The sequence below is a fragment of the Podarcis muralis genome, chromosome Z (genome assembly GCF_964188315.1).
Source record: "Podarcis muralis chromosome Z, rPodMur119.hap1.1, whole genome shotgun sequence".
Classification (NCBI taxonomy): domain Eukaryota; kingdom Metazoa; phylum Chordata; class Lepidosauria; order Squamata; family Lacertidae; genus Podarcis; species Podarcis muralis.
In genome coordinates, this window is record NC_135673.1 from 13,931,462 (window position 1) to 13,958,807 (window position 27,346).

The 27,346-nt window shown below is 49.3% G+C and overlaps 1 protein-coding gene across 20 annotated transcripts in view; it reads left to right on the forward strand.

Annotated features, from left to right (window-relative positions):
* The window catches only part of PRRC2B (proline rich coiled-coil 2B), a 65,484-nt gene that overhangs the window by 19,288 nt on the left and 18,850 nt on the right, over positions 1–27,346 (forward strand). For 15 of the 20 annotated variants that reach the window (XM_077922704.1, XM_028715678.2, XM_077922709.1 and 12 more), the window contains exons 3-24: positions 847–1,024; positions 3,050–3,152; positions 3,342–3,414; positions 3,686–3,829; positions 6,076–6,317; positions 6,401–6,522; positions 7,480–7,613; positions 8,380–8,470; positions 10,066–10,258; positions 11,507–11,819; positions 12,114–12,304; positions 13,136–13,337; positions 14,475–14,700; positions 16,035–18,230; positions 19,636–19,823; positions 21,402–21,547; positions 22,731–22,872; positions 23,983–24,065; positions 24,348–24,539; positions 24,812–25,006; positions 26,212–26,298; positions 26,742–26,846. In XM_077922704.1, the coding sequence (XP_077778830.1) occupies positions 847–1,024; positions 3,050–3,152; positions 3,342–3,414; positions 3,686–3,829; positions 6,076–6,317; positions 6,401–6,522; positions 7,480–7,613; positions 8,380–8,470; positions 10,066–10,258; positions 11,507–11,819; positions 12,114–12,304; positions 13,136–13,337; positions 14,475–14,700; positions 16,035–18,230; positions 19,636–19,823; positions 21,402–21,547; positions 22,731–22,872; positions 23,983–24,065; positions 24,348–24,539; positions 24,812–25,006; positions 26,212–26,298; positions 26,742–26,846 (5,546 nt within the window). The remainder of the gene's footprint in view (positions 1–846; positions 1,025–3,049; positions 3,153–3,341; positions 3,415–3,685; positions 3,830–6,075; positions 6,318–6,400; positions 6,523–7,479; positions 7,614–8,379; positions 8,471–10,065; positions 10,259–11,506; positions 11,820–12,113; positions 12,305–13,135; positions 13,338–14,474; positions 14,701–16,034; positions 18,231–19,635; positions 19,824–21,401; positions 21,548–22,730; positions 22,873–23,982; positions 24,066–24,347; positions 24,540–24,811; positions 25,007–26,211; positions 26,299–26,741; positions 26,847–27,346) is intronic. The other 5 variants (XM_077922710.1, XM_028715666.2, XM_077922708.1 and 2 more) reach the window with 1 other exon arrangement.

Sequence of the window (27,346 nt, forward strand, 5' to 3'; positions counted from 1 at the left end):
TCTTTATTAACACCCAATCTCCCCCCACTTTTCTCTTTTGAACAACTCCCTGCTCATTTATCTGAGTCCCAAATAGTTTAGGACTCCAATACCCAAAAGACTGTGTCCTTCCCTACCCACCTTATTAGGTGCTAAGATTGGCAGAGAGAGCCCTCTTGGTACTTCTGCCTCCCTCAGAAGTTCAGGGCTGGGGGTGGCGTGGGAGAGGACCGTCTCTGAGGCTGCCCCTAGGCTATGGAACTCCCTCCCCACAGCGGCACCTTCACCATATAGTTTCCTTTTAATGCTGAAGTCTCATCTTATGATGGGTGTATATTTTTAGGCTGCACCTTGTTTCTGTGATTGCAAGTTGTCTTTAAGCTGTTTTTAATGTTTTAAAGGGAGGCGGGCGCCGTGGTCTAAACCACAGAGCCTAGCGCTTGCCGATCAGAAGGTTGGCAGTTCGAATCCCCATGACGGGGTGAGCTCACGTTGCTCGGTCCCTGCTCCTGCCAACCTAGCAGTTCAAAAGCACGTCAAAGTGCAAGAAGATAAATAGGTAGGAAGGTAAACGGCATTTCCGTGCACTGCTCTGGTTTTGCCAGAAGCGGCTTAGTCATGCTGGGCACATGACCCGGAAAAACTGTCTGCAGACAAACGTCGGCTCCCTCGGCCAGTAAAGCGAGATGAGTGCCGCAACCCCATAGTCGTTTGCGACTGGACTTAACGGTCAGGGGTCCCTTTACCTTTTTAATGTTGCGTTTTAATTGTTGCAACCTATGCTGGGACCTTAGTGTGAAGGGCTGATAGTTTTATTTGGTAATGATAGTGGTAATAATAAAAATTAAAAGCGCTCTCCCTCTCCAGTTATTCCTAGACATGGCTTACAGAGTCTTGGGAAAGTTGCTGCTGCCCGGCGCATGCCACCTCCTGCCAATTTGCCAAGTTTGAAGTCTGAGAACAAAGGAAACGACCCTAATATCATCATCGTACCCAAGGACGGCACAGGATGGGCAAACAAGCAGGACCCGCCAGACCAAAAGAGGTAGGAGGAGGAGGAGCACCACCCTCAACCCCTGGTCCTTTGCTTGGAGGAGGCAGTGCCTTCTGCATTCAGCTTGAGTTCTCCGAGTATTTTTATTTTATTTATTTTATTTCTAGACCACCCTTCATTTGAGAATCACAAGGTGGTTTACAGTATAAAAACACAAACATAAAGTAATAACAAAGCAACACACACACACACACACACACACACACACACACACCGGTTTAAAAGTCCATGATTGTGTAATCAGCTAAAGGCTTGGGAGAAGAGGAAATTTTGTCTGGCGCCTAAAGATATGTAACGTAGACTCTATAGGGAGAGCATCCCACAAATGGACAGCCACTGCAAAAAAGACCTGTTCTTGTGTTGCCACTCTCCAGACCTCTCATGGAGGGGGCACCTGATCACAGGATCCAGGTTGGTTCATATGGGGAGAAGTGGTCCTTGAGGTATTGTGGTCTTGAGCTTTTTAATGCTTTATAGCTCAAAACCAGCACTTTAGATTGGCTCAGAGGGCCAGGATTGGTGTTATATGCTCAAACCATCTTGCCCCAGTGAACAGCCTGGCTGCTGAATTCTGCACCAGCTGAAGTTTCTGAACCGTCTTTAGAGGCAACCCTACATATAACTTGTTGCCGTAATCTAACCTTAGAGGTCACCAGAGCATAGGTAACGGACGTTAAAGTACACCTGCTGAAATAAATAGCGCTAAGTTGCGTCCATTAATGGGTCTGCTCTGAGTATAACCAGCATTGAGTTGTATCCAATGTTATTCACACCATACATTTAAAGCACAACAATACCACTTTTAAAAGTTTTGACTTCCTTACCAGAGGATTTTTGGAACGGAGCAGATTAACCATCTATCCCTAACACAAGGAACCCATGCAATATTGGCTCCATTGGCTTTGTTTCAAGCAAACCACAGCTAATGCTGAGTCCATTGCTTGTGGTCAGCTGCTGTTAATAAAAAACAAGCAATATTTTTCCAAACCCCTTTTTTTTGCGGCTGCACTAGAAGAGGATGGGTGTGAGGTATGCAAGCCCAAGATTGGCCTAGACTTTTTCCTTTCACACTGGACAGTGGCTCCATCTTCTGGGGATGGGGAAGGGTGGTGGGAGCTTGCTGAGATGCTCAGGCTGCTGCGTGGTGCAGGTGTCCAAGCAGCTCCCAGACTTTGAGCTGGGAATGGAGGACCACCACAGAACTGCCAGGTCAGTTCCAACTCTCTGCTGAAACTTCCAAGCTGTGGAAAAGGCGGGAGTCATCATTCTTGCTAAACTGCTGCAGCGCAGTTCGGATCAGAAGAATGTTTATTTGCACCAGCCACTAGCCATAGCAATAAAATAAAATAAGATGTACTGAAGATAGAGGTAAAAACTTAGCTATACAAAATACGTTTTGGAGGTTTACATCAATAATCAAATAATAGGCTGCAGCGCACAAATTTATTTTATTTGTAGAAAATATTTATATACTGCCGCATCATAAAAAATACATCACAGCGATTTACAGCAATATAAAACAGTACAGTAAAACCAATTAAAAAAGTAAAAACCAAAAATCTTTTTAAGAAAAACATACTTCAATAGACTATTGTGACGGGTATACTCTTAATTGCCTGTATAGGCCTGACAGAATACAAATGTTTTCAGCAGGCACTTAAAAGTTGGCACAGCCGGTGCCAGCTGAATCTCAGTTGGCAGCCTTTTCTACAGGACTGGGGCAATGACACTAAAAGCTCAATTTCTCATGGTCATCAAATGAGCCTCACCAACGCAGGGAATGGCCAGAGATGCTCTTGCAAGCTATCTTGGTGATTGATCTGGGATATAAGGGTTCAGGCGGTCTTTGTGGGTATCCTGGACCAAGTTGTTCAGGGCTTGGTTGCAGTGTAGAGAGGGCTTAGGTTGCATTTGTGGCTTAATGGCAGATGTCTTTCGAGCTGGTCTTGATTTTGGGGCTTGGCCCACATAGCATGTGCAGTGTTTTAACTCTCCCCTGTTCTTGCCTTCCTCCAGTTCCAGTGCCACGGCTGCACAGCCGCAGGAGTTGCTGCCGCAGCAGGATTTGCAGAAATCTGTCTCCAGTTTACAGAAGCTGACGCAGTCAATCAGTCAGGAGGTGAGAGAATCATATTGGTTTTTCATGCCCCATGCACATTCCATCTTTGATTGAAAAGTGCTGCTTTCCTTGTCTGCTCAACTCTCTTGGACATGGGTTGCCAGTCTGCCCATTCATATTAAGTCCCAAAGCTGTCAGGTCCTGATCCAGCTGGACTCTTCTTCATTCTCTTTTTGTCTTCTTCCACAGAGTACAAATTCAGTGCCAGGTGGACCAAAGTCATGGGCACAGCTGAATGGAAAGCCAGCCGGACCAGAAGGTGGTAAGTATAGGCAACCCCCCGTTTGTGCAGAGGTTGTGTTCTGGGTCATTGCACATGTTGGTGGGGTGCACATAAGCCCATCCCCTTCTGGGGCCGAAAAAGGTATGCTTGTCAGTGGTCACATGTGCCTTGAAAGCACATGAAACAGAAGTTGCATATTTTGTTCTTCTGGTTTTGTCTCTCCACCTAAGAAGGAGGAATAGCTTTTGGAGCATAGAGCCCCAGCCTCTCTGCCTGATCACCTTGTCCCTCTTTTCTCCCCCCTCACCAGGTTCAAGGGCCTCAAGCCGACAGTTATCCTTCTCTCCCGAGGAGTTTCCAACGCTGAAAGCAGCTGGCAAGCAGGACAAGGCTGGCAAAGAAAAGGGCGTCTTAGATCCGTCGTATGGGCCCGGACCAAGCCTCCGCCCCCAGAGTACGTAAACAGTAGGAGCCAGAGTCCTTCTCTCACTGTAGCAGACTCATTTCCTGGCCTCGGATGTGCACACAGATGTTCAAACACCTCAGTGGCACAATATAATGCCCCATCTGCACTATTTATTAAGCAGTATCCTACCACTTTAAATGCCCATGGTTCCTCCCCCCCCCCAAGGATTCTGGGAGCTGTAGTTTGTTAAGTTTTAAGAGCTGTTAGGAGGCCCTTTCATAACAAAACTGCAGTTCTTAGAGTTCCCTGGGAAGAGGGATTGATTACTAATCCTCTCTGGTATTTTTAGCTTTGTGTGGGAATAGGGGTCTCCTAACAATGCACAGCAGTCTTAACAGTCTAACAATCCACACTTCCCAAGATGCTTTGGGGGAAGCCACATCTGTTTAAAGTGCTATCATTCTCCTTTAAATGTATAGCGCGGATAGGGCCTAAATTGCTCCTGAAGGTGGTACTTAGCACTTGCAAGATTGAATGGAATATTCACAATAAATTGATTTAAATGCTGGAAATGCACATTTTTCTCCATACATGGTGGGAATGCCCATTCATAACTAATCATTGGAGGCAGATAGTATAGGCTGTAACTCTAATTAAATAGGAACCACTCTTGAGACTCAGCCCAGTATTGATTCTGTTTTAATGTAATCGGGGATGAAATGGTTACAAACCTGAAATCACAAAATACATCTTGTTGGTAGCTGCCAACCCAGCGTGGACCCAGAAACAGAAGTGTCAGCAAGCTCCAAAAAGGAAAGGAATTTGTTGATAAGATATATGGAATCAGACAGAAATGGATAAGTTAATCAAACTTGTTCAAACAAGAGAAGGAAGGTTTCAGATTGTTGATTTTGCAGAGAGGTGGAAATGTTTTGTTGAGTCCAGGGACACAAGATAGGGAAATGTAAGATGGAAAAGACAACACTAGGAACATGGGCCTGGTGGGTGGCCTAGAGGACAGCCGGTTTGTTTTGGTGTTTTCTCCCTGTCCTTGTCTCTTACAAGGGTACTGTGAACACTTGGCATCTCCAGTTCCCCCTTCTCCACTTGGAGACAAGGGTGAAAGGTGGAACCTGTTGGCCATAGTGATGTTTGTGATTTACTGTATTGTGTACAGCTGTGATTGGCCAGCAGAGTAAATGCACAGCAAATACTCCAGGGAGTCTCTGAATTATAGGAAGTTTATGAATAGGGTTGGGGCTGGGGTGGGGAGGAGGGGAGACCCAGGACTGTTGGACTAATGCTATGGATTATGGTACAGAAAAAATGCTTCTGGTAGGGCTCTGCCCCACCTTGCCCTGCTGACCAGCTTCCCTTGATAGGAACCTTTGAAAAACTCAGCTGTGTGTTCAGACAGTGGTGTATTTTGCTAGTTCTGAAGCAGAGATCTAGTTTATTTGCCATTTTCACAATGTGGAACTCCCAAGAGTTGACATTTCCCATTAATAAAGCAGCCAACATTCTGAATTCAATATGTCATATCTCCACCGTACTCCCTGCAAGATTCAAGGCTTTCATATACATTCATATAAGGCAAAGGTGGAGCCCTCCTGATACTGTTGGACTCCAGTTCCCATCAGCCCTCAGTAGCCAGGGATGATGAGAATTATAGTCCAATAATATCTGGAGTTCCATTGGCTCCCCATATCTGATATAAGGGTCCATGGCTGCTGTTTTCCAGTATAAAGCAGCCTTTCCCAAACTTGATTCCCTCCAGATGTTTTAGACTATATGTCCGCATCAACCCTGACTCTTGGCCATGTTGACTGGGTCTTGGCAGTTGCAGTCTAAAATGTCTAGAGGGCACCAGGCTGGCAAACATTTCCTTAATGTTTCAAATGGTACCTGTGGATTGAGTTAAGAGCATGGGAGTTGATAAGTAGTAACAATGCAGCCATTTCAATTTCAAAACAAACAAACAAACAAACAAACAAACAAACTGTTCTTTATATTTCCTAGTAGCAGCAGCAGCAACAACAACTGTAGCCAGACAAAAACATTCATCTTTAACATTCACATCCAATGCCCTTTTAAAATGTGTTAGGGAGGGGGGTTATCAGGTTCTCTTTCTTTTTATTTTGATTATATATTTTGTGTTTTTATATTGTGATTTTATCCTGTGAACTGCCCTGAGACCTGTGGGTATAGGGCATTGGGCAGTATACAAAATTTAATAATAATAATAATAATAGTAAAAATGGTCATCTTAGAACTGTGGTTTCCCCTCCACACAGATGTCACGAGTTGGAGGGAGGGCGGCGGCAGAAACATAACCCCTGCTGCATCTTTGACCGCCTCCCTGGCTGAGCTGGGCTGCAAGACCTCCAGCGCAGGAGACGGAGCCCCCTCCTCAGCAAACGCCAGTGACCTTAAGGAGCCCTCTCTCCGCTCAACTCAGCCGATCCGCAAGGGGGCTTCGCAGTTCATGGCCAATGCCTACCAACCCCCAACTTACCATGACATGCTACCAGCTTTCGTGAGTCCTCTCCTTCTTGCTGTCTCTTTTGACACTTGTGTTTTGAACTTTTGAGTTGTGAACTCTCGTTCATTTCTTTCCAGATGTGCTCAAACCAACCATCCGAGACTCCTGGGCCGGTGGACCGCGGCTCCTTCCCCCTCCCACAGTTTCGCCTGGAGCCCCGTGTCCCTTTCAGACAATATCAGACCAATGACCAAGATGGGTAAGGCTGTTGCTAGTTAGACAGGTTCATGTCAGTTGCTACCAGCTACGATGGCTGTGTTCTGTTTCCAAGACCAGTAGTGCTGGAGACCACAGGAAGGGAGAGTTTTCTTTTGCTTGAGTCCTTCTTGCCTGTTTCCTGCAGGAATATGGCTGGCCACTGTGAGAAGAGGATGCTGGACTGGATGGGCCATGGCCCTGATCCAGCAAGGCTTTTCTTAAGTTCTTTAAAGGCAAGGAGCATTATCAGAACAACTGGCTCATCTGTCACAGCAGCTGAGCCTTTGTAGTGCTGGTCGCGACTGGTGAGAGTTATAGTCCAAGATAGCTGTGTTGGTCAAGACTGATGGGAGTATTAGTCCAAAAATGACTGGGCTAGTCAGGGCTGAGGGGTGTTGTAGTTCAAGATAGTCATTCTGGCCAGGACTGATAGGTGTTGGAGTATTCCAGGTTGGCCAAGAAAAGAGACACTACGTACTTCTCTCTGGTTAAAAACAGCGCTGGGGAGGTGGGGGGGGGTGGAGGTATTGAATGACAGCCATGGCAACGGGAAGGGGGTTTAACCCTGTTGCACACATCCCATTTGTGTATTTTGTTTCATTTGTACATCACTCTGCGATCCCATGTGATGAAGGGGGCTTATAATGATGATTGATGATGAAGGCAATGATACCTTCCAAGGCTAATAGCACAGGGGTGGGTGCTATTTACGTCTCTGAAATGCCATAGGCTGGAGTGTTCCTATGACTGGGAGAGACCACTGGTGAATTGCTCGTGTCTCGGCTTGTTTGGCCTTGAGACCTGTCCAGGAAGTAGCAGGTGCAGCTGACTGCTGAGTTGCGCAAGCACAGCGTGGCCACCTTGTTTTCTGCACCAGCCCTCGCCACTTACTTTAGGCGGCTTACCCTGTCCCTTTGTCAGCTGTGCACACAATGTCTTTCTGCCTTGCCCTCCACAGGAAAGAAAACCGGCTTGGGGTCTTGCGCCCTGCCCGGCCACAAGGGGAGCGGGTTCCCCGGCCCACTATCATCAACGCAGAGAACCTGAAGGGGCTGGATGAACTTGATAATGATGCAGACGATGGATGGGCAGGTAAAAGGCCCGCTTATGTGAGTTTGGGCTCTGTGGCCAGGCTGTAGTGTTCAATTTCTGGGTCCCATCCCCCACCCTCTTCCCTTGGTGGCTCACATGGGTCCCTTCTCCCTCTGCCCACTCATGATTATAGTAAAACAAAAATAAAAAAACCCCAAAGCATTGCATTGATGGAAGGTGGTGACGTCTTTCTCTAGTGCCAAACCGGTAGGGTCGTTCACTATTTTTGTTTGTTTATTTAAAAGCATTTCTAAACAGCTTAATATTTTAACAGTCCCTAAGCAGTGCACGCTATGTGCAGCAGGAGGGAATCCAGGGGCCATGCTGATATTTTTTGTTACTACCATTAACCGCCTTATAAATTGCCAGCTCAAGGCAATTTACGCATAAGGTAATTAAAGAAGTTAAAAATATAGAAATGAAAAATACATTTGAAACAAGACTAAAACCTCTAATCAGCGAACATTTGTAGTAAAGACCCTTTTATCCAGCTGGGGAAAAATGTCGATACAAAAATGCCTTCAGCTCTTTCTGTGAAGTGGAGATGGTGGGCGCCTGTTGTATATTGAGAGGAATGCTATTCCACAGAACATGGGCACCACACTAAAAGCCCTGCTCCTCTGAGTTACTGCAGAGCTGGTTTCTGAGATCTTTGGCCTTTTGTGTCCTGTTGGTTTTGATTGACAGGCCCAGCCAGACGTAGGATGTGCAGATAACTTCAGAGAAGTGAGCTAACCACCCTCCATCTCTTTTGTTGCTGTTGCAGGGATCCATGATGAAGTGGATTACTCTGAGAAACTGAAGTTCAGTGAAGATGAAGAGGAGGAGGAGACTCATAAGGACGGGAGGCCAAAATGGTAAGAGCAGTGGTGGGACAGGGAATCCGCAGCTTGGCGGGTCTCCTTCAAGCAACACAGAGGGAGGTTGCTGTGCCCATGAATGTGGGGGTGAGAGGCAGAAGGTAGTGAGGCCTGCTTTGCACACAGAGCAGGAGGAGGGAATTTTTTTCAGCTGGAGGACCATGCTTTCATTTGTCTTATCTAGTCTGACATCCTTTTCTCACGGTTGCTAACCAGATGCCTGTGAGGAAAACTGCAAGCAGGACCTGAGCACAAGAGCCCTCTCCCCTTCTGTGGTTTCCCAACTGATTTTCAAAAGCATTAGGGCCTCTGACCATGGAGACAGAGCAGAGCCATCACAGCTGTTGATAGCCTTCTCATCCATGAATTTGTCCAGTCCTGTTTTAAAGCCATCCTAATTGGTGGCCAACACTGCCTCCTGCAGGAGCAAGTTCTATAGTTCAACTGTGTGCTCTGCGAAGGTCTTTATTTTATCTGTCCTGATTCTTCCAACATTCAGCTTCGTTGGGTGCCTCCGAGTTCCATTGTTACGAGAGAGGAAGAAAAGTTTTTCTCCTCCCACTTTCTTCAGGCCGTGCAAAAGTTAATGAACTTCAATCATGTCATCTCTTCTTTGACTAAAGTCCCAAGCGCTGCAGCCTTTCCTTATGTGCAGTTCTCTGGGGGCTGCATGCCAGGGGTGCATGTGACCATATGAAAAAGTGGACAGAGCAATGGACGTGACTCTCACCTTTCTATGCTAGGTTGCCTTGCAGAGGTGTCTGTACACATATGCACTCCCCCCCCCCCACAATCTTTCCAACCAGGCAAGCAAGCTACATTATCACAGTTGCAGGACGTTCTATCCAGGCAGAAGCAGTCAAAGGCAGAGCAGTTGAGGGATTTGATTGGATGGGGAACAGGAGTGTGTGGCATTGGGAGAGTCCCAAGGGTTTGAGGTACCCCCACCCCGATGCAGAAGGCCTCCACTCCTGTCCTCAACAACTGCAGTTGATAGGAACATAGGAACATATACCTGTTCAGAGAAATTCTCAGTCCAGCTCCATATTATCTGCACTGACAGGCAGCAACGCTAGGGTTTGAGGCTGGAGCCTCTCTCAGCCTTATTTGGAGAAGCCAGGGATTGAACCTGGGGCCTCTTGCAGGCAAAGCACACGCCCTGCTACTGAGCTACAGCCTTTCTTGGCTAAAAACAGGAAGGTCAGAAAAAGGGTCCATCTAGCTTCATATTGTCTATGCTCACTGGCAGCAGCTCTCCAGGGTTTTTAGACAAGGGACCCCCCTAGTCCTTCCTAAAGAAACTGGGGGTTGAACCTAACACCTTCTGCAATCAAAGCAGATGCTCTGCCCCATTGTACTTTGCCTTTCTCTTCAGTGGCAGGTTTGGAGAAGATTTTCCACTTCTCTTTAGGTCCTGATGAGCCTCTGTATGGCTTGATGGGGTGTGTATGTCTGTGGCATAGATAGATAGATATAATGTGTGTGTGTGTGTGTGTGTGTGAGAGAGAGAGAGAGAGAGAGAGAGAGAGAGCGCGTGCACGCTTGAAGTCCAGTTGGTGCTGTTCTAACATCCAATGTGTCTTAATTGGCAGGAACACCTGGGACCCCAGAAGGCAGCGGCAGCTCTCCATGAGCTCAGCAGACAGCACAGAGGCCAGGCACCCCACAGAAGAGGCAAAGAACTGGGGCGACTTGGCTGGCCTGTCTCGGCCAATCCGTAAAGGACCAGATAACTTGCCTCCCTCAGGGAAAGTGAATGGCTGGGCTCCCCTTTCAGACTATCAGGTATGGTGGGCTTGCTCAGCAAGGTGGCTTGCAATTATTAACTGCTATGTTAGTGTGCCATGTTAGTGGCAGCTATGAAGGAGATGGGAAAGGGCTTTTGCATATAACGTTAAAAACCTTTTCCTGTACTGTGCTGCTGTGAGGTGTGCATTTCCAGGCTTCTTGAGTGTTTCCCCATATTAAAAGCAACCAGAATACATTCCTGCATTGATTCATTCATTTTTGACCGAACATTTTTATTGACACTATTGCAATGTTATGTTTTTGTTCTTTTAATTTTTTCCCCTTGTTCTTTTCCACCCATTTTTGCTACACAAATTCAATATAGAAAGTAGAAATGCAAAAATGATTAAATATGAACAGAAAAAAGAATATTCAGTATATATAAATAAGTTACACAACCTACTTATTTATCTATTGCTCATTTCACTGCACATTCAGATGTGCACATGTATGAACATACTATCACATGCATACACGGGTTGCTATTACTTCTTTATTCTCTATTCCACAGTATTATGCTTGTCTGTTACACTAGGGGCTGGGCCCCTGCTTGCTCTGCTCAGCAACCCCCTTGCCACTCCCTCCACATTAACCCCCTAGATTTCCCATTCCTGCTCCATGTAACTACTGAATCCACTTTTCACCTTCCCAGCCCTATTTTTGAAGCCACTTCTCTCTTCTGCTTTGCAATCCTACTTCGCACCCCTGTTTTCACCTTCACCCCACATCCATGCCTCCTCCCACTCCCTTTTTTGCAACTCTCCCCGCACACAAACCACCTTCATGGTGACCTACGTCTTCCTCCTCCCACACTTTGCAACTACTGAGCACCCTTTTCATCTTCCGCCTCCTTATGAAGCCACCTGCCTTCTGTTCCACAGCCCCTTTGGCATTTCCGCATTCCCTCCCTCACTGCCATGCTATGCAGCTTGCCTTTTCTTTTGCTCCCCTACCTCACCCTGACTTCATGCAAATTCAGGCACTGCAGATTCTCCAGTGGGGGTTGTGGGACGCAGCCTTTCATTTTTATGTATGTAGGAAGGTACAAAAACGTGGTGTATAGATACCTGAAGAAATAAACATAAGAGAAGGGAGCACATTTCCCAGCTTTGCAGATTTCTCCTGCTTGGCGTGGAGATGTTGGTACATATTTTCCCTCTCCTTGGTGCGAGTGCCTTTGAACTGTGGTTCACCACTGTAAGGACCTTCTTACTCTTCACCCCCCCCCCCCGCCTCCTGTGCTAGAAACCTTCACTGGGGGGCCTCCGGCAGCAGCCTTCTGAGGACAAGGAGGAGAAGCTCCCCCTGCGGCAGAAGTTTGTCCACTCTGAGATGTCCGAGGCCGTCGAGCGGGCCCGGAGGCGGCGGGAGGAGGAGGAGCGGCGAGCGCGGGAGGAGCGCCTGGCCGCTTGTGCTGCCAAGCTGAAAGAGCTGGATCAGAAGTGCAAGCTGGCACAGAAAGCTGGAGACGGCCACAAGCACGTGGAGAACGAAGAGCCCAGGCCCGCCACCTTGGAGGTGGCCAGCCCGCCGGAGAACAGCCATGCCGCCCGGAGAGGTAGGGCTGCACTGGCTGGATTCATGGGAGGCCAAAGGAGCTATCATACACTGAAGCAGACCATTGGTGCCTCTGGCTTAATATTACCTACACTGGTTGGCAACAGCTCTCCAGGGTTTGAGAAAGAGAATGTTCCCCAGCCCTACCTAGAGATGCCGGGAATGGAACCAAGAGCCCTCTGCGTGCAAAACAGATGCCCTGCTTTTGGGGGCGAGGGGAGGGCATCTGGGCCAACCGAGAGGTGCTTCACCTAGAGCATCTTTATTAAGAAGACCTTTGTCTCTCTCTCCTCAGCAAACCCAGAGTTTCATACCCAGGAAACTTCTTCCCCTCCTGCTTACCTGGAGGAGGAAACTCTGGCCACGTCGGCAGCACACCGGAGCAGCAGTGAGGAGGAGCTCCGAGAAGCCGTGTCCCCCGCACAGGAATTCAGCAAGTACCCGAAACTGCTTCCCCCACGGTTCCAACGGCAGCAGCAACAGCATGTAAGAACCTCCACTGCGCCAAACACGCCGTTCATCTCGGAGGGGTGTGTCTATGCGCCACGGGGGAGAACTCTCTTTCATGTTATGTTGGCCACAGCCGCACTGTATATTTTAAGCTTTAGGGCTGCCTCTTCACCAGTCACGGCCTCCCCCAAAGAAGGGGTGCTGACATTTGTTAGGAGACCACCTCCCTGTTCCTCTCCCAGAAGGGCCTGGGATAGAGGGCTTGACCACTCTGGAAATCGTATGCCTCTGAGGGGAGTAGGGTTATCTTAACTACTCTCACAACCCTTAAGGGTCATGGCTTCACCCAGAGAATCCCGGGAACTGTAATTTAATGGTGCTGAGAGTTGTTAGGAGCACCCCTGTTCCTCCTCACAGAACTACCACTCCCAGAGTTCCATGGGAAGAGGGGCTACTCTGGGAACTGTAGCTCTGGAATAAGTTCTAACAACAAACTACAGTTCCTTGAAGGAAGCCGTGAATGTTTAAAGTGCTTGGGAGTATGGGTGGATTATTAAACTACTCTGGCACCTCCTTCATGCAAAGCCCTGGCCATCGCCTAAAAATAGAGTAAGAGTTCAGTCCTCATAGAGCCAGACCATTGGTCCATCTAGGTCAGTATTGTCAATACTGACTGGCAGTGCCTCTCCAGGATTTCAGGCAAGGAGAATTTCCGCCAACTGGAGAGGTCATTGGGGGTTGAACCTGATATGACCCAGAGGCGTAGAATTATGGGAATAGGGAGTCCAACAACGTGGTTTCTATTCAGGGGTTATGCAAGCACCTGCACTCCATGCCCATTTAGTGTTTCTTTTCCTCCCTCTTAAGGACCAGCTGTACAAAATGCAGAGCTGGCCGCAGTCCCAGGTCTATCCTCCCTCCTCCCACCCTCAGCGGACCTTCTATCCACCACATCCACAGATGCTGGGCTTCGACCCCCGTTGGATGATGATGCCTTCCTACATGGACCCTCGCATGGTCCAGGGGCACCCCCCGGTGGATTTCTACCCCTCAGCCCTTCATCCTTCAGGTAATGTTTTCTTAAAAGGAAGAAAACACCAGTGCTTAGTTAAATTGCATCAAATCATAGTTCGTGCTAACCAGGAGTTAGAATGCAACCATGGTTTAGCTTTCATACAGGCAAACCATGGTTTAGAGCTGATTGCCTGCTTTCATTTTCCTCCTGTTCTCTGTCAACCCCATTTTCTATATCTCTTTGTAAGCCATGGTGATGAGCTGATAATCCATGCGAGCAAAGGCTGGTGCACTGATGTCATTGTAAGGGTCAGGTGATTGACAGGTAGGCAGCCCCACCCACTTGTCAAACCGGACCCTGCAGGATATTGGGGGGGGGGGGGGAGAGAGAGATAAGGTTTAATCCTTCCAGCTAAATCCAGTTCCCCACTAAAGCCTTAGAGGTGAGGGTCGTTGAGAAATGTTTAATGTTTTGTAAAACACAGGGTCCAATAGAACAGAACTCAGGAAGTTTCTAGAACTCTTAACGTATGTTCCACAAAGTATATGGAAACAAAAACATTTCCAGAGATTATCCCAAAGACTCATCTAGTCCGGCATCCTGTTCTCACAGTGGCCAACCAGAGGCCCCAAAAGGAAGCCCACAAGCGGGAATGGGAGTGCAACCTGTAATTCCCAGCACTTCCCAGTATTCAGGGGCACACTGCTTCTGACCCTGGATGTAGCAGGTAGCCATCATGGCTAGTAGCCATCAATAGCTTTATCTTTCAAATATTTGTCTAATATTCTTTTAAAGCCATCCAAACTAGTGGCTGTCACTGCTCTAATAGTTTTTGGTTTGGTTTGTTCATTTGTTTTCCAAATTGCAGTTAATTATTCAAAGGTTGCTAGCCTTCATGCCTTCCCCAGGGAAAGAGTTAGAGGGCACCTTGGGACTGGGGATTACATCAGGGGTGAGATGAGCACAGGATGCTATCTTAGACTGAGTCAGATCATTCATGCACGTAGCTCACTGACCAACAGTCACGCTCAGACATTTGGGGGGGGGGGGTCGTGAATGTGCATCTGTCCTACACACAGAAGCTGGGGATTGATCCTGGGGCCTCCTGGGTGCCTCTACCTCAGAACCCAGTTTCGGCTCCCAAGCTTCCCATTGCCTCCTCTCCTTATCTCTCCTTCTGTCCCAAAACAGGGGCCATGAAGCCGGCAGTCCAGCAGGATTCCCTGACCAATAGCAGCTGCCTGTCGAAGGAGCAGAACAGCCAGTCCTCCATGCAGCAGGAGAGGAAGGCTGTGTCTGGGGAGACCCCTCCACCAGTGTGGGGTCAGGAGAGCTACACTCCCTCTCAGAGCAAAGGCTGCCCCATTTCCCGCCCGAAACAGACCGAAGGCATGGCCATCGAAGGACTGCACGCCAGGTGAGGGGGAAACCTGCCCAGGTGCTCTCATCATGAGGACACTCAGGCCCCTGGCTTGGTATTGTTTGAATTGACAATGCAGCTGTTCTTCTGGGTTGCAGACGATGATCTCTCCTAGCCCTGCGTGGAGATGCCATTGAACCTGGGACCTTTTGCATGTAAAGTTCCGCCACTGAGTTACAGCCCTTCCCCTAAAACCTAGGATACTCCCTTATCCCGAGTCAGATCTATTGGTCCACCTAACTCAGTACTGTCTGCACTGATTAGCATGCTGGGGACTGAACTTGGGATTGTTTGTAAATCATTGGCACGGTGGCAGTGCTCCTGTTGTAAACCACCTTGCTTGGATCGGGCCGCAACCTTCCCAAAGCAATGATATTCCAGACTTTTCAAACTGCCTGAGGAAAGGGAAACATTTTTATCCAGCACTGAGAAATTATGAGGAGTCTGTAGGGACATTTATATTTTTGAATTCTGAATGATCTGGATTTCCCCAATAATAAACATTTCTTTAATTAAAAAAATAAGCTGTTTCGCTAAATTGCCTCTGGATTTGAGTCCTCCACCACCTGCCTATGCCGCAGCCCTCCCTTGCGCTATGTGCTCTGCCAGTAACTGGGAGCTCCACTTTTGCGAAGTGCCCAGTGCCTAGAGGGCAAGAAGAAAAGCAAAAATTACAGCATATTAATGATAGAATAGTAGAGTTGGAAGGGGGACTCCAAGGGTCATCTGGCCCAACCCCCTGAAATCATAAGTGTTCATTGCAGTGAGTGAGAGTGGCAGGTGATGGCCTTGGGAGCTTTCCAATATTAAATCTGGACCAACTGCGGATGCAAGTCCGCAGCACTTTGCTTTTGCTGAAACAGAACTCTAGCAAAAGCCAACCTAGTTCAGCATCCTGTTCTTACAGCGGCTAACCAGATGCTCCAACTAATACTCTGAGGCAGAACATAGCCCTCATGGCTGGTAGCTATTGATTGCCTTCTTTTTTATGAGCTTGTCTGAGCCTCTGAGAGAGAGATGGAGGAGGAATATGAATATTGGAAGGCTAAGAACCTAAGGAAAGCCCTGCTGCATCAGATGAAAGGCCCACCTGGTCCAACATCCTTCTCACAGCTGCCAACCAGGTGCTCTCATGGGAAGCCCACAAGCAGGACCTGAGCCCACTAGTGATTCCAGGGGAAATAGTGTATCCTCTCCAGCAGGGGAGGTGGCTAGTAGCCACTGATAGCCATATCCTCCATGAACCTGTCTAGTTGTCTTTCAAAGCCATTGCAAGTTGTTGACTGATTTATTTATTTATTTTTTTTGTGGGCGATGTTTTCCTTTTTCAGAAACAACAGCTCCTACTCATCGCAGAGCACCAGCATCAACCCTGCACGTGACCTGTTTGAGGAGTCCAGAGAAGATTACTTAAACATCTTCGACAAGAAGCCCCAGGCCAATTTTGACAGCTGCGTCGGCTCCTCCCAAAGGCTGAGCCAAGACCGTCTCTTCCCACATCAAGAGTGTGCCCCTTCCGTTAGCACTGCCGACCCTCACCACACCAACCTGAGGAGCTCCTCCTTGGAAGCTGGCTTGGCCCACAGTGATAAGAAGCCAGAGTACAACGGCTGGGATACCAGCCACTATCAGAAATCCTCGGACGGGGCGGCTTCTGCAAATGAAGAGGCCTGCCGAGATGAGCAGTCCTTTGGCGCTGAGGCATGGAAGAAAGACGGGCCTGTCAGCAAGCAGGCAACTGCCAAGCCAGGGTGGGCTTCTGAGAGCCGAAATGCCAGCCAGCAGCAACAACAGCAGCAACAGCAGCAGCAACAACAGCAGCACCAGGAGCAGACGGGGAGGGCTCGAAGATCTGGCCCGATTAAGAAGCCAGTCCTGAAGGCTCTCAAAGTTGAAGAGAAGGAGAAAGAGCTGGAAAAGGTGAAAGCAGATGGGGAAGAGGCCGCCCCTCCCCCACCAAAGGAGAAGGCCCCGGTTCACAAGGCGCAGGAGGAGGAGGAGGAGGAGGATGACCATGATTCTGCTGCCTTGCTCCATTCTGCCCGCTTCCACTTGCTGGACGAGAAGTACCCCTCTCGGACAGTGGTCCAAGAAGCCGAGAAACCATGCGAGGAGGAGAAAGAGGAGAAGGGGGAAGAGCAGGAAGAGGAGGAAGAGGAGGAGGAGGAGGAGAAAAACGGGAAAGTCTGGGAGGCCAAGCCTCAGTCGAGGGAGTCCAGTGACTTGCCCCCCACCAAAAGAAACAACTGGATATTTATTGATGAGGAACAAGCCTTTGGCGGAAGGGGACAGGGACGTGGTCGTGGCTTCCGGGAGTTCACCTTCCGAGGCCGTGGCAATGCTGTGGGCTGTGGCAGTGGCAACATCAGTAGCCGGGGTGCCTACAGCAGCAATAGCACTGGTGTCTGCAGTGCTCAGCGAAGTAGCAGAGGGCGGCCCCTGAGGGAATTCAACCAGCCAGAAGAGTTCCCACGAGGGAAGCTCAGGCGCAGGATTGCCAGCGAGACCCACAGCGAAGGTTCAGAGTATGAGGAGCTGCCCAAGCGCCGCCGCCAGCGGGGCTCTGAAAACAGCAATGAGGGTTCCCTTGCGGAAAGGGAGGAGAGCGACCTCAAGAAGGGAGACTTCCGCGACTCCTGGCGGTCCAACAAGATCTATTCGGATGACCAAGGTACCCTGGATGCCAGAGCGAGGGCCCCACGAGCTTTTGGGCGCTCGCTACCCCCGAGACTTAGCAATTCCGGGTATGGGCGAAGAGGCTTTGCTTCCAAGGAGCCTTCCCAGTGGCAGGGCCGGAACGGGGGGAACACGTGGCAGGAGTACGGCCAAGGCACACCTCTGGACACCTTTGGGGCCAGGCGCCTGTCTGAGAGGGACTATGGCCAAGACTCATATAAGCACCCAGACTCCTTCACCCGGCGGGCCAATGAGGAGGATCCATTAGACAAGAGGCACTACTTCCAGGAGGATTACGGGGGTGATCCCGAGAATGCTGAGAATCGTCCTTTCCGCCGCCGGCGCCCACCTCGTCAGGACAAGCCTCCCCGGTTCAGGCGCTTGAGGCAGGAGCGCGAGTCCATGGGGCAGTGGAGCCCGGAAGACAGCGGAACCAACCTCCTAGCTTGCCAGTGGCCAGGGAGAGCCAAGCTGACCATGATGGATCGGGGTGGTGCCACTACCAGGAGGTCTCCCGAGCTGCCCTACCAGAACTCCTCTGACCATGCCAATGAGGAGTGGGAGACGGCCTCTGAGAGCAGCGACTTCAGCGAGAGGCGGGAGAGGCGCGGTGGCAGTGCCATCTCAGAGGGCGAGGCCCAACTGGACGGCAATCTCTCCAGCAGCGGCATGGGGGAGAAGAGAGAGCTGGCCAAGAGAAGCTTCTCCAGCCAGAGACCCTTAGTGGATCGGCAGAGCCGGAAAGCCGATTCGACTGGGTTTGGGGAGAAAGCTGTGAGAGCTGGTGGGAATGGAGCAGCCTCCTGCTACGAAAGCCAGCAGATGAATGGGGCACAGATAAAAACAAAAAGGTAAGCCTCACAGCTTTAATGTCCTCCCAACTCCCAAAGTAATGGCTGTAGTTGTGCAATCAGATCTTCTGCTTAATAAACAAAGATTTTGCTTTATTCGTTTTGTAAAATTGATGCGGTGGGTCTTCCACTTACGTGACGGTTCAGTTCTTGCAAACCCAAAATCGCACCCCCAGAACTGCCCCTTCCCCACCCACAAGGCAGGACTGCTTACCAGGGATTGGGAAAGTCGCATGAGGGCTCTGGGAGCTCCTGTGACCTTAGACACCCTGGGAAGCGACTGGCCGGGCTTTGGGAAGGAGGCATGAGGGATGCCACCAGAACTCTTGCACTGCCTTTCCAAAGTTTGAGAAGTGAGGAAAACACACTGGGTGGGGGAATAAATAAATGGAGAGTGGGAACGGTGGGTTTCCCCCTACCTGTGCAATTATTATTCCCCCACCTGCAAAAAGCTGCTATTGTATAAGTTTACAGTACACCACCCAGTTGTAGAAAAAACACAGTCAAAGTGGTTTGCGAAAAAGACAAAACTATAAAATTATCAATAAGAGAATTAATAATAGTTTGAGACTTTCAAAATGTTAAAAGAAAGTAACAATAGGCTCAAAACAGATTAAAGCTCACTCCAGCTTTCTAAACAGCCGGGTAGGATTGTCTAAATAAAAATGTTTTTAGCAGGTGCCCAAAAGAGTACAGTGAAGGCGCCTGCTTGCTATCTATAAGCAGGGAGTCCCAGTGTGTAGGTGCTGCCACAGTAGAATATTTATTTCTTACGAATGGAGAATGTGTATTACATGGTACCTACAATGGTGGCAGTAGTGGGCTTATGTAGCATAAGGCGACCTTGCAGGTAAGGATGCGCCCGGATTGCTGCACTGCACTTAATTCAACTGCTTTGCTTGTCGCATTGTGGGCAAAAGCCATGGCTCAGTGGTAGAGCACCTGCTTTGCATGTAGATGATCCCAGGTTCAGTCTCTGGCATAATCTCCAGGTAGGACTGGGAATGCCCCCTGTCTCAAACCAAAGAGTCACTGCCAGTCATCTTTTGCAGCCCAAAAGTAATCTTCCAAGGGCCACATGCCAGTGATGGGTGGAGCCTGAGGCACAAACAGAGCAACCAAGAAAAAAGCTTTTACCTTTCTGTTTTCTGCACATACTTGTGTGCACACTTTTCTTATCTATCCAACATCCAGACAAGGACACAATCCAGCCAGGCTAAAAAAAATACTTAGGCTGTGAAGCAGGACCAGTGAGGCCTGGCATGAGGGGGTGTGGCTTGGCAAGTTCCAAGAGCCAGAAAGAGAGGCCTGGAGGGTCACATTCAGGTCCCCAGGCAAGAGGTTTTCCCATCCTTGCATGAAACGATCTTCCCTGAAGCTGGTGCTCTTTCACTTTCTCCTCTAGATCTCCCGACGACAGTGGGGGGCTTGATCCTAGCAGTCCTGAGAGCAGCCATTCTGTTTACGGCTCCCATGCACCGAAGAACAGCACCGAAGGGCTGGGAAAGAATCCAGAGAGGGAGCCCAAGTCTGGAACCCAGCAGATGGGAGAGAAGGGAGAGGCCATTTCTCAGTTTGAGCTGAGCTACGGAAGTAAGTCCTGTTCACTTAATCCTATAAAGCAGCCTTTCTCAACCTGTGGGTCCCCAGATGTTGCTGACTACAACTCCCATCATCCCTAGCTATCAAGGCCAGAGCTCAGGGATGATGGGAGTTGTAATCCAACAACATCTGGGGACCCACAGGTTGAGAACCGCTGCAATAGAGGATGAGCTTCTGATACATAGTTTGGGGAATCGTCTGTCTGCTTTCTGTGCATTTGGATACATCTTCAGGTGATTGTTCCAAACCACCTGAAGGTGTCTATGAAGAGAAGATGCAGTTGTTTCTGATTTGTCAAAGATTCAGAGAAGTGCATAATTTGATAGACAGCTCTGTTCCAGTCTGTCGCTCCAATCTGGATATAAATCCAGGACCAGTGCATTAGATCAGTTCACTTCAAGATGTGGACCAAATGAGTTCCCTCTCCATGCCTAGAAATGGTTGGGTGAGTCATGGCACAGGGCCTTTTCTGTAGGTGTGCCCTTCCTCAGGAAGTTTGTTTGGCTTGCTGTCATGTAGCCCTTGAGGGAATGGTCGATACGGTCATACCTCTTGTTACATTTGCTTCAGGTTAAATCTTTTCAGATTGTGTCCCGTGGCAACCTGGAAGTACTGGAAAGGGTTACTTCTGGGTTTTGTCGCTCGCGCATGTGCAGACGCTCAAAATGACGTCATACGCATGCACAGAAGCAGCGAACCACGACGCGCAGACGCGGGTTGCATTCTGCTCATGTTGCAAACGGGGCTCCAGAACGGATCCCGTTCGCAACTAGAGGTACCACTGTAAGTAGTTTTGCAAGGGTTTGGGATTGTTTTAACATTAACCCTGCTGCAGCAATTGGTTTGCTGCTGCTCTGGTTTTCCCCCCCAAACGTGTGGTATTGTGGTTTTTGTGGCAAATGTGTTTTCATCTTCTATTGTAAGCCATCTTGGCTCCTGCAGCTTAAAGGCAGGTTGTGAAGCTTCTTCTAAAGAGAGACATCCTGGAATGGCTGTCCAGACCAGGATGAGTGGCGGGACGAGTTCAAAGAATTGGTGTCCAATGATCTGGGATGGGACCGAGTGGGCTGGGCTGGGCCACATCTGGACCCGGAGAGGATATCAGAATGAGGACCCACCCAGATGCTTCCTGGTGCTTCTATCTTTTTCCCCTTTGTCACTGCGGTCTTCCAGTTGCTCTTGCCAGCAAGTCTGGCTGCAGGGGAAGACCTGAAGATGCTTTGGGCTTCAAACCAGCACTGCCTCCTGTCCGGACACAAAAGACATGAGCACCAGCAAAAACAGCTCAGACCCAGCCCTCTTGGAGGAGTGTCCATTTGCTTGCCCAGTCTAAAGATACTTCTTGCTTGCCACGTTAGAGCAGGAGCCCTTTGGGGGGTGGATGTTGATGGTTAGAACAACAGCAGAGCTTGGTCCGCCATGCTTTACACCTGCTGCGCTTTGAACCTTAAAGGTTTTGAGCATTGAAGGTTTTGGATGAAACCGCAGCCCCAATGTCAAGTTCTTAGTTCAGTGAGAACCAGGGCAAAGTTGGAAATAAGCTGAAGTTGTCTTTAAATTGACTCTCAGATGGTATCATGGACGGACGGCTTTCAGGCCCTGCTGAAGAGACGGAAGTCGGACCGATTGGGAGCGAAGGCTTCATCGAGGTCCTGACAAAGAAGCAGCGGAGGTTGCTGGAGGAGGAGCGACGGAAAAAAGAGCAAGCAGCCCAGGTGAGCACCTGGGGGCAGGAGTGCCCCCTGAACCTAGATATCCATTTTTAGCACACCCACACATGCCACATGTAAAGGCAGCTATCTTAACAAACCAAGGTTTGGGTTTCATATCCTGGCATTATACATAGAATCATAGAATCATAGAGTTGGAAGAGACCACAAGGGCCATCGAGTCCAACCCCCTGCCAAATCAGGGGTGTGTGGGAACTACTTTTGCCTTCCAGGCATTTTGCAGAACTACAGCTCTCATCAGCTCCAGCAGGTGTGGCCAGTGGCCAAGGGTAATGGGAAGTGCAGCTCAGCAACATCTGGAGGGCCGAAGGTTCCCTTCATCTGTTGTAAACCAAACTCTTTTGGGGGCCAGTAGGCACATTTGGAATTGTGAGAGAGTGCCATGGGCACTAGGAACAAAGTGGCTGGAACAATGTGTCTAATCCTGCCATACAATGCAATGAGGGCATATTAAAGAGAGGAGGGGGTTTCCCAGTACATGAGAAGGCTGCACTGGTGCAGACAGGAACTAAGGAGGAAGAGCAAACAGCCTCTGGTTGTACACTGCGGACATTTGAGGCAGTAGTTACTGAGACCTTTCTCAGGTGCCATAGGAGGTACTTACTGGTAGGCACTCTGGGTACTTTGGGCACTTCATTGGCAACTCATTTTCTAAACCATCAGAAATGACAGGCAAGGACAACTTTGCCGCCACCACCAATCTTGGAGCAAAAGCTGGACAAAGCTGATCCTGTTCTTTCCCAGGCAAATCCCCATCCCAACCTGGAGAAAAGGGGCAACCATGTGTGGCCCTCCGGGGTATTCCATGCAGCCCTTCCAAGGTCCTGCTGCCACTTTTACAGTGGGTGTTGTTGCCAAATCTGTGTCAGGCTCCTGCCTTGCCTGAAGATTGTGCTGTAGATTTGACTTCTCTGATGCCACTGCTTGCCAGTGTTCTAACAGATCTAGCCCACCACTGTTTCTTGTTTCCTGCCCCATGATGATGCTGTTGCAGATTAGGGTCTCTGCACAACTGCCTCTCTTCACTACCCCCCCCTGAGTTGGAAGAAAGAGGTTCACACTTTGGCCAGACAAAAATCAATGTTTTCTTGAGATTCTGTCTCTGGGTCAAAGCCTAGTGTTTTCCAGGAGTCCTGATGCCCTTGGGCTTCCCTCGTTTCTCCCACAGGCTCCAGCCAAGGGCCGCGTCCTTCAGTCTCGTATCCCACCTCGCTTTGCCAAGAAACAGAGCAGCATGTGCCTTGAGCAAGGAGATGTTTCGGTTTCTGGAAACAGCCTGGGCACAGAGATCTGGGAGACCAACAGTCCAGGTGAGTCAGGTGTGTCTGGGTCAGGGTGGGGTGGGGGCCACATTCTCTTCCTGGATGTGCCAGTAGTTGGCATGGTCAGATGCAAAGGTGTGGGTGGAGCAATGAATGCAAATTTTGCTTTTGTACAGTAGGCCAGTTTGTACACATGCGCGCTCTCTCTCTCTCTCTCTCTCTCTCTCTCTCTCTCTCTCTCTCACACACACACACACACACACACACACACACCCTCCCTCTGCCCTCCATCCTGGCAAGCAAGAGGCATTGCCAGAGTTCAAGGACACGGTCCAGGCAGGGAGAAACGCACAAGGAGGATATGAAGTAGGACTGCTCAGGCACGTGGCCTGGGAAGAGCCCCAAGGGCCAGATAGAGAAGGCTGCATTTGGCCCCAGACCTGAGATTCACCATCCCTGTCTGGAGGCACTTGTGAGTTACTCAATTTCCAGCAAACCCTGTAAACAACACTACCCTCTCTAGATTTTCTGGAAATGCATCAGATCCCAGGCAATCTCTGAAATGGAGCAGGGTAGGGAGAGAGAAATGGGGATGGTAGAAAGAGACGGAAAGGGGTGGTCCTGCTCACTTTTGGCTGTGAGCCTGCCAAACACTAGTATACCCAGCACCTGGCAGATTACTGCTAAGGGAATGCAGCCACCCCTTCATCTATGAACGAAACTCAAAAGAAAACTCCTCAAAACATAAGATGGAGGTAGGGCCACAGCTCAGTGCTTTCCACGCAGAAGGTTCCAGGTTCTGTCTCCCATGGCATCTCCAGGTAGGGATGAAAGAAAGCCCTGCTTGAAATCCTGGAGAGATGCTCCTAGTCAGTGTAGGCAGCACTGAACCAGATGGACCAACAGTCTGAATCGATATAAGCCAGCTTCTTACGTTCCCATGCACAAAAGGTATCAGGTAAAACCAAATCCAGACTGCTGAAGCCCACCCGTTCCATACGATTAAAAGCCAGAGGATAGTATTTCCCCTTACTGTTTGAGTTTTATTCTGCTTCCCCAACATGCATGTTTGAGAAAAGGCGACATATGTAACATGAGAAGCAGCCCGGGAGGCCTCTCTGAAGCATCTTAACCCCCATTTATCTGCTCTTGCCACAGCACTCTCCGTTCAATCATCTGGCACGGATTCCTGGAGCAAACCTGTCAATGCCTTTACCAGTAGCGAATCCAGCTCCACCGAGGTAAGTGCACCCAAGCCTTTCCTCTGTAAAGAGTGGAAGGGAGGGCGGGTGTCCAGTCCTGCCATCCAATGAAATGTAGGTTTGTAAAGAGGTGGGGATGCCTAGTGTAATAGAGGCTGAGCTGGTGTGGTCAGGAATTGAGCATGAAGAGCAACCGCTGTTGTACACTGTGGATATGGTGATGACTTTGACAAAGAGGCGTTAATTTTGGCAGTGGCCTCACGTTTCGACTTGTAGCGGTATTGCTGGGAGGGGTTTTAACACTTTCCACGCTTTGCGCAGCAGGGATTTAAAGGCAGCCAGGGGGATAGTGGCATTGACCTGAGCGCTGAGTCGCGGGAATCCTCCGCCACTTCTTCCCAGCGCAGCTCTCCATATGGCACTCTCAAGCCTGAAGAGATGAGTGGAGGTGGCCTGGTGGACCCCAAAACGGACTGCCAGAAAGAGCAAGCGCCAAAGCAGTCAGATAAAAAGGTAACATAGCTTAACTGCCACTGGCACCAGATGTGCTGTCTAGCATCTGGATCCAGCTGCTGGAAGTCAAGGGTGGTCTGGTTTTATCAGGCACATTCTGGAAAGGGGGCTCGATAGGGCTGGAAGTCTTCTAGCTCAGTTGTTGTCAACATTGGTTGGCAGCGGCTCTCCTTGGTTTAAGGCAGGGGACATTCTGAGCCTGACCTGGAGATGCTGGGAGCTGAATTTCCTTTCTCCCTTTAAATCAGAGCCTCTCTTGTTTCCCTGCTAAGGATTCAGAGCAAAGCCTGGGTCAGAGTAAGGACCACAAGCCGGGCCCAATTGGCAATGAGCGCTCCCTGAAAAACCGGAAAGGCTCTGAAGGAGCAGAACGCCTTGAAGGCAGCGTCCCCCCGGTCAATGGGGTGGAGATCCACGTGGATTCTGTCCTTCCTGTGCCTCCCATTGAATTTGGAGTAAACCCTAAAGTAAGGATTGCTTTTGCTTCTTCTTTTTCCGCCTGTTACGGTTTTGTGGGCTTAGGCCCCAAATAACTGAAGGACCGCCTTCATCCCTACCAACCTTCTTGGGTGTTAGCATCTGTTTGGGCAGGTGTGTATGTGTGCTCTCTTAGGCCACAGTCATGACATGCATTTAAAGCAGTATGATGCCACTTTAAACAGTCATGGCTTCCCCCAGAGGTGTAGATTGTTCAGGGTGACCAGAATTGTTAGGATGCTCCTATTCCCACCACAGAGTTGCCATTCCCAGGGTGGTTTAATAGTCAAATCCTCTTCCAAGGGAACTCTGTGAGTAGGGGTAGTCTGTGCATGAGATGAGGTGAAACCATTTGCCTCAAGCAGTGGATCCAGCCCCCATTGTTGCACCGCTGCCAACTCCTCTGGGGCTTCCTGCGCCACTAACACAACAACAATGCCCTAACACCACTGCCCCATCTATATCCTCACTGCTTCTGCTGCATTGTGGCAGCAGTGTGGGTGTTGCCAAAGATACAACTCCGGTGATGGGGCTAGTGACGGTAGTAGCAGGAGGGTGGGGGCAGAGTGGGGACCCAGACCTGCGGGGGGAGGCATTAGGGCATTTTGCCTACAGTGGCAACAGGTCTCAGGCAGACCGTATCTGTAAGGTGAATAAAGCATCTCCTAACAACACTCAACAGACTACACTTCCCAGGATTCTCTGGAGGAAGCCATGACAGCTAAAGTGGTATCCCAGTGCTTTAAATGTATATTGCAGGTGGGGCCTAAGTCTCAATACGGGCCCAAATCTCATTCTCACTCCCCCACCCCTTTCCCAGTGATAGGAGCTAATTTCCCTACTTCTTTCAACCCTTCATTTCTATGGGGAAAAGTTAAAGGAGGCACTGGAGGCTCTGCTAGGTTAGGGGGCTAACCTTGTCCCCTGTTAATCCTGACCATTAAAGTATCAAGCCAGCTGCCCCCTGTGTCATTCCTTCCCTGTCCTTCACATAGCCTCACCTTAGGGGGTTTGCATCTAGATTGGGCTGGGGAACCACAGCATTCCAGATGTCGTTGGACTACATTTCCAATGATCCCCTGATCCTTGGCCATGCTGGCTGGGAACCTGATGGGAGTTCAGCAACCATAAAAGGACTGTAAGTTCTGCACTAAAAAGTTGAGTACAGGATTATGTAGAAATTGCCTCTTTGCAGGATTCGGACTTTAGCCTACCCCCTGGACCGGCCTCCAGTACCGCAGCTAACTCGGTCACAAAGCTTCAGGACGCCCTGGCCAGCAATGTAAGTAGACCCGCCTTTTGCATTCCTTCCTATTGGCTTCCAGTCTGCCTATCAACCTGCCCAGGTGGGAAGATCATCTGCTGATGCCCTTCTTCAGATCCTGAAGGAGGCTGCTGCCATTGGAGGTGGATGATGACGAAGGAGGGGTCTTTTTGAACTACAGTACCCTCCTTTTGGAACTTCATCCCCAAAGAGGCCCTCCCAGCATCTATTTTGCAATCTTTTGTTACTAACTAAACCCCTTAATTATTCTCTCCTGTCCTTTAGTGATTGTAGAGCTCAAGTCTTATTTTTTTAATTAGTGTCTCATGGGATTATTTTTGTTTCTTTATCTCTAATGAAGCTTTTGTCACCCCTGACTTCTTTTTTAAATAAGAAGATTGGTATGCAGTTTCTCCAGAATAAAAACAGAACCTGTTGTCTCTGTGTTTGTGTCTCTGCAGGCTGGGCTCACACAAACTCTCCCTGTGCTCCGAAGAGACCACCACCTTCCGCGGTGCATCGGGCTGAATCCCATGTCTTTCCCCACGACTGACCTCACTCTTAAAGTAAACATTGGGTTTAACGGGAGTGGGGCAGATAAGGGTACTTGCCACAGGGGCAGCTTAGAAAGAAACAACAGCCTTTCACATCCAGCAAGGGCGGGGAATTTTTTTCTAAGCCCACGGCCCTCGGGAGCACGTAGTTAAACTATGGAATTACCATCCCATGAGAGATCTAGTGATGGTTCCCCACTTTAGATGGTTTAAAAACGGGTGGGGGAGAGAAGTTTATGAAGGAGAATTAGGCTGTCAGTAGTCAAGGTGGCAGTGTAGTTCATCCAGTATTGGAGGTGAGGTCAGCTTCTGAATACCAGTTGCAGGGGAAAGACCAGTGGGGCAACTACTGTTGTGCTTGTGAGCTCCTCCGAGGCATCTGATTGGTCGTTGTGGGATCTGGATGCTAGACATAATGGGACTTGGCTCTGATCCATCAGGGCTCTTACCTACTTTTCCTTTGATCTATAAGGAAAGGTGTGTGTATTTTAATGAAAGTTGGAATTCAAGAA